This window comes from Rhipicephalus microplus, unplaced genomic scaffold (assembly GCF_043290135.1).
Source record: "Rhipicephalus microplus isolate Deutch F79 unplaced genomic scaffold, USDA_Rmic scaffold_94, whole genome shotgun sequence".
NCBI classification, from domain to species: Eukaryota; Metazoa; Arthropoda; class Arachnida; order Ixodida; family Ixodidae; genus Rhipicephalus; species Rhipicephalus microplus.
The window spans coordinates 489,577-504,770 of NW_027464666.1; the positions used below are offsets into that span (position 1 = coordinate 489,577).

The 15,194-nt window shown below is 46.5% G+C and overlaps 1 protein-coding gene and 1 long non-coding RNA gene across 2 annotated transcripts in view; both read left to right on the forward strand.

Moving 5' to 3' along the window:
- LOC119162077 (paired box protein Pax-7) overlaps nt 1-4,049 on the forward strand; it is a 52,285-nt gene extending 48,236 nt beyond the window's left edge. Inside the window, exons 5-8 of the mRNA XM_075885233.1 lie at nt 1,003-1,211; nt 2,064-2,259; nt 3,693-3,811; nt 3,984-4,049. Of these exons, the coding sequence (XP_075741348.1) occupies nt 1,003-1,211; nt 2,064-2,259; nt 3,693-3,811; nt 3,984-4,049 (590 nt within the window). The remainder of the gene's footprint in view (nt 1-1,002; nt 1,212-2,063; nt 2,260-3,692; nt 3,812-3,983) is intronic.
- Nucleotides 4,050-8,707: 4,658 nt separating this feature from the next.
- LOC142790292 (uncharacterized) lies at nt 8,708-12,313 on the forward strand. The gene is made up of 3 exons (XR_012889415.1): nt 8,708-8,864; nt 9,723-9,844; nt 11,937-12,313. It is a non-coding gene; the product is annotated as an uncharacterized LOC142790292 (long non-coding RNA).
- Nucleotides 12,314-15,194: the final 2,881 nt, after the last annotated feature.

Sequence of the window (15,194 nt, forward strand, 5' to 3'; positions counted from 1 at the left end):
CAGTGGACGTAGTCAGGCTGATGATGATTATATCTATAGGAAGGACTGTCAGAACCATCTAGTAAGAAAAGGCTCTGAGAGGCCGCTCTTCTAGCTTTCCCTGTGACTGTGCTGCACTTACTGCGCAGGCCTGCAGCGTTTTTTTTTTCTTTTCTTGATTCTGCTTTTGTTTGTTTTGTGAACAACAATAGCTGGCGAGGTGCCATCGAAAGACGGGACACTTTTTAGCCACTTTTATTTAGCCACTTTTAACGAATTAGCCACTCTTAATTTAGCCACTGTTAACGAACTTGAATAACTTTAACTAGCCAACAGAAGAACTTGCCAACAGAAGAACTTGAACTAGCCAACAGAAGAACTTGAACTAGCCACACCACAGCTAATGCCAACGAGTGCTGGTAACATCAAAGTAAATACGGTAGTTCAAGTCGCGTGACTCTTACGCTCTATTATATACGCTGCACTGCTTTCAGAAATATGCAGCCCATACTTCAGGTCAGAAGTAATCATACCTCGTAATAGAATGTTGATTAGAAGAGTATAAAAAAGACACTGTCTTCCTCAGTACCTAATTATTTATTTAGATTTACACTGTAATTACTACCATATAATTAAAGACTACAAATAATGACCCAATACCATTCTAAACATTATTGTCTGTTGCTTTCATTAGGCTGCACATAACAAAAAAAAACACGAACTTTTGATCAATACACCTTACTTCGCGTCTTTATAAAGCCCGTATTCTCAAGCCGACGCTGTCCTCATCTCGCGTTTTTCTTATCAGTGTCGTGGCTTCAATGCGCTTGACAAATAGAGTGCAAAAAACAATCATGTAGTGATATTTTAGCCCGTTACCACATTTGTGCTCTTATACAACACGTACAGAGTACGAGATAAGGGTAAGTTTGATTTGTGACCACGGGTCCCAAGAGGCCCATTCATTCTAAAGTGATCTACAATCTTGTTGACTTACATACGGCGCTCGTACACCGAACGCAGGTCGGCTGGGGGGCCTGGGCGACGACGACTCCGACTGCGACTCGGAGCCGGGCCTGCTGCTGAAGCGCAAGACGCGGCGTTCTCGCACCACCTTCTCAGCCGACCAGCTGGACGCGCTGGAGCGCGCATTCGAGCGCACGCAGTACCCGGACGTATACACGCGCGAAGAGCTCGCGCAGAGAACCAAGCTCACGGAGAACAGAGTTCAGGCAAGTAGCATTCACATTTACACAGTTGCTGACCAGCCGCTGTCAGAAGAAAGTATACTGCGCCATCGTCATGACTCATCGTCACAGAAGAAAGCCGTGCGAGCGCTACTGGGCTTCTTACGAACTACTGGCCTGTCGGAACACATCTGAGTGGACTTATTTTGTGTGTGCGTGTGTGTCGGTGTTTTTTCTCATTTTTTAACTCTCCCTTTCTCTTTCAACCCCGTATTCCCCAACCCCTGTGTAGGGTAGCATACCGGATACTAGCATCTGGTTAACCTCCCTGCCTTCCTTTTTTCTCGTTTCTCTCTCTCTCTCTCTCTCTCTCTCTATCTCTACACAGTTGCTTTCAGTTTAGACCGGGGTGGTCTAAGTGAATGGCCCTAAGAGATGGCAAGCGTCAGATCAGCATGAGTATACTCGGTGTAGCACTAATTTGTTAATTTACGTTTAAGCGCGTCAAACTGTCATGGCTAGAGTATTCACCACGAGGCAGCAGCTCCTCGCAACGCTATCACGCTATGATATAAGACATAATGGGATGCTTATCTCCTCCTCTATAACGTTCCTTCCCCATCTCCAATTACAAGTGCAGGGTAGCCTACCGGGGCTTAGCAGTGGTTAACCTCCCTGCCTTTCTCCTTGTGTTCTCTCTCTCTTGTTGTTCAAAGATCTAAGCAGATTGCCATTATCAATAGTGGAATCAGAGCTGGCGTATGCCGATTCTTTAAACAGTCTTTCACGAAATGCCACTTATATAAATAAATTCGTCTCCAGTGCCGATGGCTTCCCTGTAACGAGGGTTTGCTGCACTCCTCTCTCAAACTTGACTCAAAGTTGCGTGCACTGCAGGTGTGGTTCAGCAACCGACGCGCGCGCTGGCGCAAGCAGGTGGGAAGTCAACCCGCGGGCGCCGCCTTCAGCAGCCAGCTGTTGCAGGGCTACGCGCAGGCGGCAGCCACTGCCCCGGTGGTCAGCGCCGCCGCGTCGACGCACCACCATCCACATCTGGACTCCGGAATCACCTCCGCGGGACTACAGCACCACGGTGAGCGATGTCACGGAACTTCATTAAATGCGTAGCATTTTATACTCGCCCCTAATCGCAAATCAGGTGTCGGCGGTGTCGTGCCCCCCCCCCCCCCCCACTTTTCCCACTGCGCATGCTCACGTCTCGGTCTAAATCAACGTCTCTTGCCGAATCATAACGAGCCTCCCTTGACGACTTACGTCATCATGTCCGATATGTTGTGCACTGTAAATTCCAGCATAGGCAACGCATGTCGCGTACCCATCGCCCCGACCAAAACCACATCCTGCAGAGCGTTTTTCTGGCTTCTTAGCACTAATACACTAAATGCAGCAAAGCCACATTTACAGGTACATTATTGGACCTTCAGGCATAGCTTGCTGTCCGCAGTGAGGATGATGTAACCTGGCTTTTATTCAACAGCGAGGAAACGCGAATAACTAATTTTAGGAAAACTGCAGTGAGGAATCACGCGATATCACTGCGCGTTACAGTTAACACCGTATTTTATCGACGTAGCTCGAAGCGAACCAGGCGCTGCAACTTCCGTAAGGAAACACTAGAAAGTGTTTAGATTAGTAGAAAGTGTTTAGATTAGATTAGAAAGTGTTTAGATGTCATAGATTAGTTATGATTGATTGGTTATTCTTCTATAACTCTATTTGCATTAAGGTTTTCACAACAGGTGAAGCTAGGGTAGAAAGTACAGCAAATAAATTTCGGTATGTCTTGGCAGGTTTCTTTTTTTGTTATCCTCAGTCCCACATTGGTTAGAAAAGATTTCGTTAAAATTGTGGTGTTAAATATCTGGGTTCGCTTTAAAACAATGAAAATTTTTGCCGTTATAAAGCTATGTATGTCTTTGAAGACGTTGCCAAATCCACAACGTAGAAAGTTGGTGCGGGAGTATAAATTCACCGTCACCACATGTATCTTATTGCTTGCGTGTTCTCTACCCTACCAAGGGTCTTTACGGTGCGAGAGTATAGTACTTTTTGATATTGCGAAATCATAATTCACTAGCATGAGAAAGGAAAATATATTTGTTAACGTAGCTGAAGGAAGAAAACACTCTGCCGTAATGGTCTAGTGGCTAAGGTACTCGGCTGCTGACCCGCAGGTCGCGGGATCGAATCCCGGCTGCATTTCCGATGAAGGCGGAAATGTTGTAGGCCCGTGTGCTCAGATTTGGATGCACGTTAAAGAACCCCAGGTGGTCGAAATTTCCGGAGCCCTCCACTACGGCATCTCTCATAATCATATGATGGTTGTGGGACGTTAAACCCATATCAATGAAATGAAAGAAGAAAAGAAAGGCTAAAGACAGTGAGGTGAACCATGAAAGCGTCGGTTTTGTACACTACACTGTAGAAAAGAGAAAAAATGCAATGAATTCTTTTGCGGGGGTGTCAGCGTTTTAAAGCGACGCGCTTTATTTTTATTCATTGCAGACACTACGGCCTGGCACCGCTCGCATCCGTCTCTGGCATCGTCCAACGCAGTGTCGCAGCCAGGGTACGGTTCGTACGCGACTGAGTCCTGCATCAACGGTGGCCCTTTGTCGCAACAGGTAAGATGCGCTAGAACGGCGACCCGATAAGCGCACTTATGCTTCATTGCAGCGCCCTCTGCCTGTAATTAAGTCTATGTATGGGGCGGACTTCGCACCCCCCTCCTCTCATGACTAGGGAGAGCGATACCCTCATGCACCCCACTCTGCTCACGCCTATGCTTTTTTCAAGGACGAAAAGGTGACATTCGTGATAAAGAAAGTGACACTCGTTGTAAAGGAAAACAAAACACAGTGACCGAAACAAAGTTTAGTGCAGCCATATAGGACACCAGGTTACCGCTGTACGCCTATGCTTTTCAGGGGCGAAAAGGTGATGGTCGCGATAAGGAAATTGACACTGGTTATAAAGAAAAACAAAACACAGAGTGACCGAAACAGTTAAAAGACTAAGTTTCGAGCATATATATTATGACTAGTATATCTCTCCGAAACATCAAAAGAGTGCCAAACATCACCGCTATGTTTATTGGCGAGCCACGCCATGAATGGGGCATCGAAAGGGGCGTCTCATTTCATCATCGTTGAGACAGCCGAACGATTCAGCAAAATCTTCAACATACATCAGTGGCACGTTGACCTCGAGCATCGCATCTCGCGACTGCTCTCCTGTACATCGCTGGTGGCTGCTGAGGATGTAAAAAAACTGCGCTTCAGACAGCTTCCAGAGGCTCCAGGCAGGCTTCATTACGTGCCATTCAGTCGAGTTCAATGCCTTGTGAACAGTGGACAGTCCGAGCGCTGCAATAATCACCTCACGAGAGTCAATATCGTCCAAGAGAAAGTCCTTAAAGTAGCTCTTGGCGAAGCACTCGTGTAGCCTTCCGATATTTGCAGCGGTCTTGGATTTCCAGTTGATCAAGTTCAGCGCGATGCCCCAAAAGCTTTCAGCCAGGAGCCAGCCAAGAAGAGCCATGTTCGGGAGGTGCGATTTACTCGGTGGACCGGAGCGGATGTAACTGTACGACGCGGGTGATAGTAGGATGTAGCGGTCTTCCACAATTGACAAGTCCCGATGACGGAGCGTCTTCGTCGCACTCAAGGCTGAGAGCCGGTTGGCGGCGACCTCAACTTCAAAAGCGTAAGCTCTCAAAAGGTTCTCGCCGAAGTCTAGCGTCGCCTCTGGGACCTGGACGGGAGCTTTGCTTATAGCCGAGGGTGTCACTAGGTTTATTTTCTCGAAAAACTCCTCCAACCGGTCCAGGTCTTCGGTATCGAAGACGGCACTCTCTTTGAAGTGTTCGCGAGCGGCGTCCTTTATGGTGGCAAATATATGTCTCGCTTGCGAATCCTTTTCCTCGCTGGTCAGGAATTCCGCTTCGAACAAGTCCCAGATATGCCACATTGAGATCATTCTTTCTGAGCAGGTTTGAAATAGAGGAGGCGAGAATTCGCCTTCGGGCACGTGCAACCCATCGACACCACTTAAGAGTGCGTGCCATAGAAGATATGCTCCCTTCAAACCTGGACTTTTGTTGCCGTTGAACATGTCGTACAGATGGCGAATTTCCCGGATACCATAAACAGTTATAACCCGCACGTCCTTTAACGAGAAACCAAGGGCATTCATTGCAGCTCCGATGTCTCTTATGTTCCAAACTTCTTGACTAAATGCACTGCTGCTATTGGCTGTGACCTGGTACTGCGCCTCCCATCTACGCTCCCCTCGAAAGAAATTGCACAGCGCTGTCACCAGTTTAACCATATCGTTTAGTGTAGTCGCGTTCGTAGTTCCTCGTATGGCTTCAACTGCAGCAGCTAGAGTGACGCGAGAACGGCCTCGAACAACGCAGACGTCAGCAGTGAACTCTAAGCTCACTGTGTTATTGTCGATGTGAATGTTTATGACTGATGACAAAGAGTACCTCATCGACACGGTAGCGCAGAATATCATGGCTTCTCGAGCGGTGGCTTTCCCCAAGAGGTCTCCCGCGTCTCGCAGAAAAGCATTAGCCAGAGACGAGACGAAATCGTCGTAGTGCACGATAGCCCGCACGCACGTTTTGAAGTAGGCGATGAGGAAACGTCCCACCGGGCCCACTGGCACGTCCGCACTCATCGCACCGGTTATTACGGCGTGCAAAGGCCGATAGCGCTCGATGGTGTACCTCGAGAGTGCGCCTTCAGTTACTTCCGGGCAGACGTAGGCGAAAAAATTCTTGCACGGGAAAGCGGTCGTATTGACGAATCTGGTTAACCTTTCCACCTCATCTGGGCAGCAGAACGGTGTGATTGCTATGGAGGTAGGCCCAGCACTGCCCCTATGTCTCCTGAATAAGTAGACACCGATGAACACGGTCACCATGCCGAACAGCAGGAATGCCGCCACGCCGCAGACAATCAGGGATGTGCGGCGATGGCTGTGACTGAAGGGGGCGGGGCTGGTAAGCACAGGAGGAGCTGTGGAATCTGTGCATCCCGGTTGTGGCGAGACCATACGTTGTAGATTATTACTGTCCGCCATGATTCAGTTCTTCTTCTTCTCAGGGTCGCGCGCAGATTTGCCTTGAACGAGCAGTAGTATAGAGATGATGATGCTGACATATATGTTACTATTGAGAAATGTCCCGAAGAAGGCTGGAGTATGGCTGCTGCATCTTCCAAATTACCGTTCCGTGGATGTGATGGTGAACACTGGAGCAACCAAAACGTGAAATGAAAGTCTTAGCTATTTAGGTAGGCCAAAGTATGCAGCACTTAATTAATAAAACGACAGTGGCGAGTTCAGTTACCTTCTTTGATGTTTTAAACTTCTCTTCGAAGATGTAATGTTGCAAACCACTCGTAAGCTTTCGGCCACCTAATTGGGTCCTCAATAAATGAGGAAGGGGTACTGTAGGTAGCAGATGGATCTAGCCTCGCGAGATATGCACGCAATCGACCAGCTCGATTTTCTCTTTTAAAGTTATGATGATGATGATGATGACGCCTTAAACATGGCACATACCCATTTAGGGAAATTGGCCAAGAACTGATTACCCGAGTTAGACGTTTTCATTATTTAATATTTATGAAAAAATAATGTACGTAAAACGAAAAGATAAGTGTTGTTCTCCCGTTCAGACCAGACAGAATAATCATTGTCTTGACTACAATTAGGTTATGTTGAAAATTTAATCGCTTTTTTTTAAAGCCAAGCGTGGGCAGGCCACCAAGACGGCGTGCGCAGCAGTACCCAACAATGCACATGCCGTTGGTCTATACACAAGCTATATCCCGCGTACAGCACTGAGCCGGGCACCCATATCACCACACCACGCCTGAATACGAATGTCACCAGCACAAGCGTGCGCAGGGTTCCGAAGCTTCACCGCAGCGCCCCACCCGTAATAACTAATAAAGCAATGTACGGGGCAGACAGCCTATGCCCCTTAACGTGATACCCGCAGGCGTTAGCTCGCAACAAACTTTAATACGAGCTCTAAACTCGTGTAGTATAAATCATGCATGCGTTGTCTGAGAAAAACTTGCATGCAATTAAGCGTATTGTCCATTTATGACGGTTCTTGCCTCGTAATAAATATTGGTTAAAGTTTGCGCCCGTGTATTCTTGAGCCTCACGATGTCATATTAACAAGCGCAATTACTGTAATCGAAAATTGTAAGAATTATTATTCTGATAATTTGGGCTTAACGCCCAAGAACCATACGCTTTGCCTACGAATTTATGAAATACTTTCCGGGTTCATTTCAACCTGCCGATGTTCTTTCCCGCACACCATCATCCATGCTCGCAATCGCTAAACGGCGTGGTACATCTACACACTGATGACGCGGAGCAGTATACTTTGCTTCTTGAGCAGCTAGTAACAATAACCTTGTTCTCTCGCAGGTGTACGGCTTGCTTGCCGGGAACGGAGGCGGAAGCGGAAGTGCGGGAGGCCCGTCTTCGCTGAGCGTACCGGACTTCCACATACCGGCCCTAAGCGCGGCCAGCGAAATGGCTGGCTGGTCGCCAAGCCTCGTCAGCTCAGCGGCAGCCCTTTCGGCGAGGGCCGACGCCCCTGCGGCTTCAGGTGTTTTCGGACATCACGGGGCGTTCGGAGCTGCGGCGGCGTCGGACAACTTCGGGTAGGTGGCACGGCAGTGAACCTAGTCGCAGTGTCCCAGAAAGTGTTCCACACATATCGTAAAAAAAAAACTTCCGCGGCAATTCCTCCTCAAAGGCGGATGCACGCAGACGTGCACAGATCGCGCAGAACGCCGGTGACCACAGGCGTGCACACTGTGTGTGTTGGGGGGGGGGGATGCAGGGGGGGGGGCTGCTAAATCATCATCCCCATACATTGACATAACAGGGGGGGGGGGAGCGCTGCGACGAACCTTCGCCCACCCTGAAGAGAAATCCTGCGTCCGCCTATGCCGGTGGCTCCACCTTCTGGAAACATTATCGAGTGCATGAGCCAAAATGTCAATTAACGTTGTCATTTTAAAGCATTAATTTGCCATGTGGGTCACTTCTAAAGGAAATTTGATGCAATGCTTCGAGAAACAATTCGATACTCTGAATGGCTGTAATCTGGACGCCGATTCTGAAACATAGAGATTTAGTTCCATTGATATGCTTTACAGCAAGGTTGACGGCATGGGGTGCCTGATGATAGGAATGACAGAGGCCAATACCGTCTAGGTAGGTCATGAACAAGCTCATTAAAAAAATCACTGCATATCCACGGAGCGAATGATGATGAGTGGGGCAAAGCCTCCACTCGTCCGTCCACCCATCAATCTAGTTAGCACTTTAAGTACCGCCACCGCCATCCAGCGGAAATTTTAAGGACTAAACGAGGGGTGACTACTACGACGACGACACGGGACGTACGACCCACGACTGGGGAGCTTCGCCCTTAAAAAAAAAGTGGGACGAAGACCGTACCGCGCACAAGACGTTCATGGGCCGCAAGGTGTCTACGGGCGCGTGCGGCTCGCGGGCTGCGTGTTTGAGACCCCTGGTGTAACCGTCTCTAAGGTAGAGAAGAGCCCTACTTCTTCCCACTGACTTCTTCCCAAGGAGCACGCCACCTCGTTGCCTTGCGGGACGCTTTGGACTACAGTACGATGTCGTCTGATCTTCTGTGGTACAGGCGTTTGAGATGGGACTCGGTAATGACAGGATGTCAGTAATGGAGCCTGGTAATGATCTGTCAGTGTGCAGTGCTACACAAATAAATTTATTTAAACCAGACGTTGTGCTTGTTGTGTGCAACAAATGTATGCTCTCAAAAGCACTACGGTTGGTGTAACTGGCAGCTGAGCTAGTTAGTAAGCGTTCATGTTAAAAAACGGGGTGTCACAGACATAACAGAGATATCAAGACATTACTCACGGCGTTTTGGGCGTCTTGATTTCTCTGTGATGTCTGTGTTTGCAGCTCTGTCTTTTTAACATGAACACGAGTGTGGATCGTTCTTTTCTCTCGAATGGTTCATCAATATAATGCTTAGACAATGAGAAGAAAAGGTAGGAAGGGAGGAGAGATCACCAGTAAATTTGCTTCATCCCATCTACACAACCAGTTGCCGGGGTGTCGTGGTGTGCCGTGAGACGTGGGAGGGGGAATTCTCGGCTCCTCACTGGCATTCTAAGCGCATGAGTGTTGCTCCGCACATTTACCTTTACTAAACGAAGACGACAATTTCAATGTAAATGAGCGACCAAGTGTACATATGATCATGATCCTTCGCTATATTGCAACTAAAAGGCTTGGTCGCAAAAGGGTCTACATGCAGACTGCGATATCGAGGAAACACAGCTACACAGTTTTGTGTATTATGTGTTGATACCATAGAGAAAACTCGCACAATAAAATGAGTAAGCAGAATAACAACCTAAAGAGCACGTCCCTTTTTGGCATAGATTACTGATAGAAAAAAAAGAAATCGTTACATTTCCTTTTCAATTTTCCTTGCAGCGGTATGATCGGAAACACGGAAGGATTTATTTCAAGCCCGTTCAATAACCTAAACAGCTCTCACAGCACCATGGGAATGGACGTGAAGCCTGCATTTCCATATGGAAGTCAGTTCACCACAGGTAAGGTCACGATCGTATTTTTTATATTGGATGTGAAGTATCTTATGGTCAAGCTCAATCTGGTGTGAGGTGTGACCACCGCTCCTGCTCATGCACGTCCCCTCCCCTCTCCTATGCTCCCCCCTTTCTTGCCTCGCAACGCCAAAGCAGACAGCGTCTGCTAGCGAGTTTCTTGATTGAAAATACAAAATGCTTGCACTGCGCAACCGTTCACTGGCCACCCCATATATATATAGGCACAGGATCTCGGCCTCCAATGTAGTGCCAGTGGGAGATTTCTCTTATGCGTTCTTGAACAATAAAAATTCGCAGCCTGCGCATTAACTAAAAGTGAACTGCGGGTTTCTGTGCCTATTCGGAATATTTTGTCTGACTTCCCATTAACAACGATTGGCATTATCCAGTAGGAAACATCTGTTCATCACAGCGTGCTTTGCGTCTCCCCAGGTTTCTCTCCTGCGAAACGCCGTGATGAGCGCCAGTATAAATGCGCCGCCAGCGTAAGTGTTAGCGCCCACCGCTTCACATCTACACATGGCTCTCTTTAGCGGGAGACGGTGTGATTTTTCAATGTCAATTTAACCTCCTCTTTCTCAGAGTACCCTTAGGGTACCGTTGTACTAAAGGCTACAGATCACCACAATTCGATATCCGCATTCTCAAATGTGTCTTTTTGCCACAACAAGCATGAGTTGCTTTCACTAAGCCCGGAGAAGTGGTGCCATGTGTCCAGTTATATTGGGAAAACGAGTGAACGTAAATGGCTGGCCCCGCCGCGGTGGTCTAGTGCTTAAGGTACTCGGCTGCTGACACGCAGGTCGCAGGATTGAATTCCGGCAGCGGCAGCTGCATTTGCGATGGAGCCGAAATTGCTGTAGGCCCGTGTGCTAGAATTTGGGTGCACATTAAATAACCCCAGACGGTCGAAATATGGGGAGCCCTCCGATACGGCGTTTCATAATCATATGGCGGTTTCAGAACGTTAAACCCCACATATCAATGAACGAAAATGGCTGTACACTGCTCGAGCGCTTGGCTGCATTCTCGTGATACCGTGACAGCTTTCTTTTTTTTTCTTAGTTGTAGTGTGAATGACAATGTCTATAGTACATTCCTTTAACTGTGGACACCCTGAAGATCATATCTAAAGTCATTACTTTTGTTGCACGCAATCATAGATACTTCAAAAGTTCAAGAGTACCCAAATAAGGACCATCACATTTTGAGACACCCGTACGATTTTTCGAGTTCATAATTTTTGTGCGTTTGTTTTTAAGAGCAGGAAGCCAAACAATACAGTTTCGCAAAAGCTTTTTTAATTAGTGCATTTTTGGGACTAAGGAGGATAAAGTCCTGCTTGGCGAAACAGAAGTAATCTTGTAGCCTTGTCCCGTACTTCCTCGCATAAGCGCTGAAATATAGTATTAAGAATTGCGTTTGAGACTTCAACGACAGGTACAGTGGCCATAAGAGGTCCGTAGTGACTAGGACGTATTCTAGGTGCTGTAAAATGACCGACGTTTATGGTTCGCGCACCGGAAGTGCTTGGGAGCACTCCCTAACAGGCTGGCATACATTGTATTGGTTTAGCGGCATAGTAACCGGCTTAGCGGTTACCAATAGAAAGTGCTTGTCATTGAGATAAACCTAATTTTGCAATTAATTTGTAGTCCGAGTCGTCACTGTCATAGCCCGGCTGAATGGCTCCATGTGATGCTATCAAGGAGTGCCTTTTTGGGATCCTGTCGACGTGCTTGGTGTTGCACTACAAACAGGGATCAACCTTTTTACAACAAAATGTGTGGTGAAAACAAAGTTTTGAAATAGTGTCCGATCCTAAACTGACCGTATACTATAACAGAGCAGAGATACACGGACAAGAAAACGGACGACATACAGCACAGTGTGTCTTCGCGCTGGTGTAGTATACGATCCCTCATTTCAAACGGGCTTAAGCCGCCACCCTTCTAAAGAGGTAGTCTTTGCGTTCATACGTTACACACATATTGCATGGGAAGGTGGCTTCATCACCTTGTATAAATGAATTTATTTTAATATAAAATAAGCTTCATCAGCGGCATTTTTATTGCAGGAACAAGTGCCAATCAAATGTGCAAGGACTTTGACATGCCTGCCACGGCCCTTGCAAGTCTTCGTCAAAGATCTCGGGACCATGCCGTTGCACTAGGTCTTTTCTAAGACGAAGTACTTCACTGCCGGTCACTCATGAACATGAATATCACCTGTACATAGCAGACATTTCTTCAACAAGCAGCTACTTACAAAAAAACTAATTTTTGCAGTCGATATCGTCGATTTCTTTTTATGTATGTCTGTCCACTTGAATTCATCATTTACTAAAATGTACAGTGCCAAATGCTACCATGAAGATTCTTAGGTGCAATTACATTGCACTAACACAGGAAATGAAATAAAGTGACCATGTATGAAACATTGTCTATTACTCAAATATTTGACGTCATGTCATAGCCAGAGGGTGGCAAACCAAGCCCGTGCTCCCCCCTTGGCCATTTTTTCGCCATGGTGTACAGAGTAAAAAATGACCATAATAAGGGGGTGCCCCTTGCAAAATCAGAGGTATCCACCACCCCGAAAAACATTTCTGCCTATGCCCCTGCCATGGCTAGAAAAAGATGATGGACCTTACTTTTCTTTGATGCGACTATGTGTCTAAGCAATGAAGCCTCATAGCGAATGAATGCGCAAGCATGTAATATAAAAGGAGCGCGTAAAATATTAACAATATGACAAAATAAAATGAAAATGGGCCTCTTATAATGCAGGAATTCATGAGTGTGTCCTCCACATAGATGCCTATATTAAGCGCGATCAAAAAAAAATTGGCAGCCGACCCCTAAAGCGAATGGTGATGAAGGAGGGAAACTCCTTGGACGATTACAAAATGTTTATGAAATGTTAATAAATTATTAAAACGGTGCCAGGTGGCCGCCGGGGCACGCCAACAGGCACTGGTGGCACCTCGTAGCGGACAGTAAAGCACCCGCGCTTTGCTTTGACCACATTCATACTATCAATCGGGTGATAGAGAAATGCTCAGAATACACTTAACCACTATGCGTAGCTTTTGCAGATTATGGGAAGTCAATTGATTCAGTAGAGATATCAGCAGTCATGCAAACACTGCAGAATCAGGGCGTCGACGAAGCATGTATGAACATCCTACAAGAAATCTACAGCGGATCAACTGCCACCATAATTCTCCATAAAAGAAGCGACAGAATACCAATAAAAAAGGGTGTAAAACAAGAGGATTCGATCTCCCCTATGCTATTTACCCTGCGTTTACAGGAGGTTTTCAAAGGCCTACAATGGTAAGAGTTAGGGATGCGAGTTGACAGAGAGTACCTTAGTAACCTGCACTTCACCGATGTCATTACATTGCTGAGTAACTCTGGGAACGAATCACAATTCATCATTACTGAATTAGACAAGGAGAGCTGAAAGGTAGGTGTTAAAATTTATCTAAAGGAAATGAAAGTAATGTACTACAACAATCTCGGAAGAAAACAACGCTTCGAGACAGGTAGCAATACGCTTGAAGTTGTAAAAGAGTCTGTCTACTTAGGATAGGTAGTAACCGCAGAGCTGAACCACGAGATTGAGCACATTTGGCAGGCACTCTCAAATCATGGCAGGTAGATTGCCACTATCCCTCAAGAGGAAGGTATATAACAGCTGCATCTTGCCGGTGCTTAGCTACGAAACAGAAAGCTGGAGGACTACAAAGAGGGATCAACTTAAGTTGGAAACAACACAGCGAGCAATAGAAAGGAAAATGATGGGTGTAACCCTAAGGGACCAGAAGAGAGCAGAGTGTATCAGGGAACAAACAGGTGTTGAAGGGACACTAAAGGCAACTATTAAGTCAACATTGATTGTTGAAATAGCAGTCCAGAAACCTTGTAGTGTTACCTTTGTGCCAAGGAAGTGCTTATGCTGAAATAAAATCTTGCTTTATTGGTCTGCATCCGGTTAGTGCACTTTAAATTACCCGCCTCAAGAGGTTGCCCGGCATTATTTCGCGCCACCGACACTAGTAGCAGCAGAACAAAAGCAGCGGGAGCCACAGCAGCAGCAACGGCCGTTGAACAATTTCCTGCCAATGGCTCCGAGATGGCAGACATGCTTGGTTCAACTGGGACCCTCTAGATCAGTAGAGTTAACTTTTTTTCTGCAAAAGTCGCCAGGATGCTTCTGAAAAGTCCCCAATTGAGGCCAAAAGTCTCCAAACGATGATGATGATCATTATCATTTTTATTTGAACAATATTTAAAATCAATTTCTGTTGCGTCGAATCAAGTTGGACTGTGCTGCTACCTCCTGGCTATGCCACTGTAAACTAGTGAGCGCCACAAAGAGTTTGATACTATATGCTGCGGCCTCATTTATTGAAGCTCGTTCCAAGCATTCCATCATTCTCGCAGTCTTCTAATTTTCTATGTGTGTTTTAGAACACTCTAGCTCAAATTTCGAGTCCTCCAAAAAGCTGCGAAGACTCCAAAGAGACTTAATTGTCACTAGCACGACTGAAAGGATGCTAAGTTAACACCACTGCGCTAGATGGCACGAGCTGTCTGGTTTAACAAGGTGAAAATCGAAGTTTTGAAACACTCGCGCCATTTCCCTTAGTAACATCCAGTGGTTGTTTTTTACATGAATCAAACAAAAAATAATAGGTAGCATTTTATTACATCTCTCGGTACACGAAAAGTTCTTTATATTTAGTGCAGCTAGTTCGGTTACTAGAGATTAACTGTACTCGCCTGACGTCATCATTAACTGGCTCGCCTGACGTCATCGAAATCATTTTGAGAATGTTTTACTGCGGTTCATGTTTTCTTGTGCATTTACCTTAATTTATTGGTAAGTAGGGCACTGATGTTGATAATATTGTCAATCTAGATCTTGCAACGTAAATTGTTATTTGACTTTAGTATCCACTTCAAGACACCATAGTTGAAATCAAGAAGAAATGATCATGAGCAGGGCATGTAGCGCGAAAGCAAGATAACCGCTTGTCATTAAAGATCGCAGAATGGGTTCCAAGAGAAGGCAAGCAAGGGAAGTGGAGACGGAAAGTTGCGTAGGCATACGAGATTAGGAAGTTTGTGGGTATAAAGCGGCAGCAGCAAGCACAAGAGCGAGTCGACGGCGAAACATGGGAGAGGCCTTTGTTCTGCAATGTGCATAGTCAGGCTGATGATAATGATGCAAGAACGTATGCCTGGACGGGCAGATACATGAACGCACTTAGCCGGACACTTCGGACATGAACGCACTTAGCCGGACACTTCGGTGAATTCCCCCT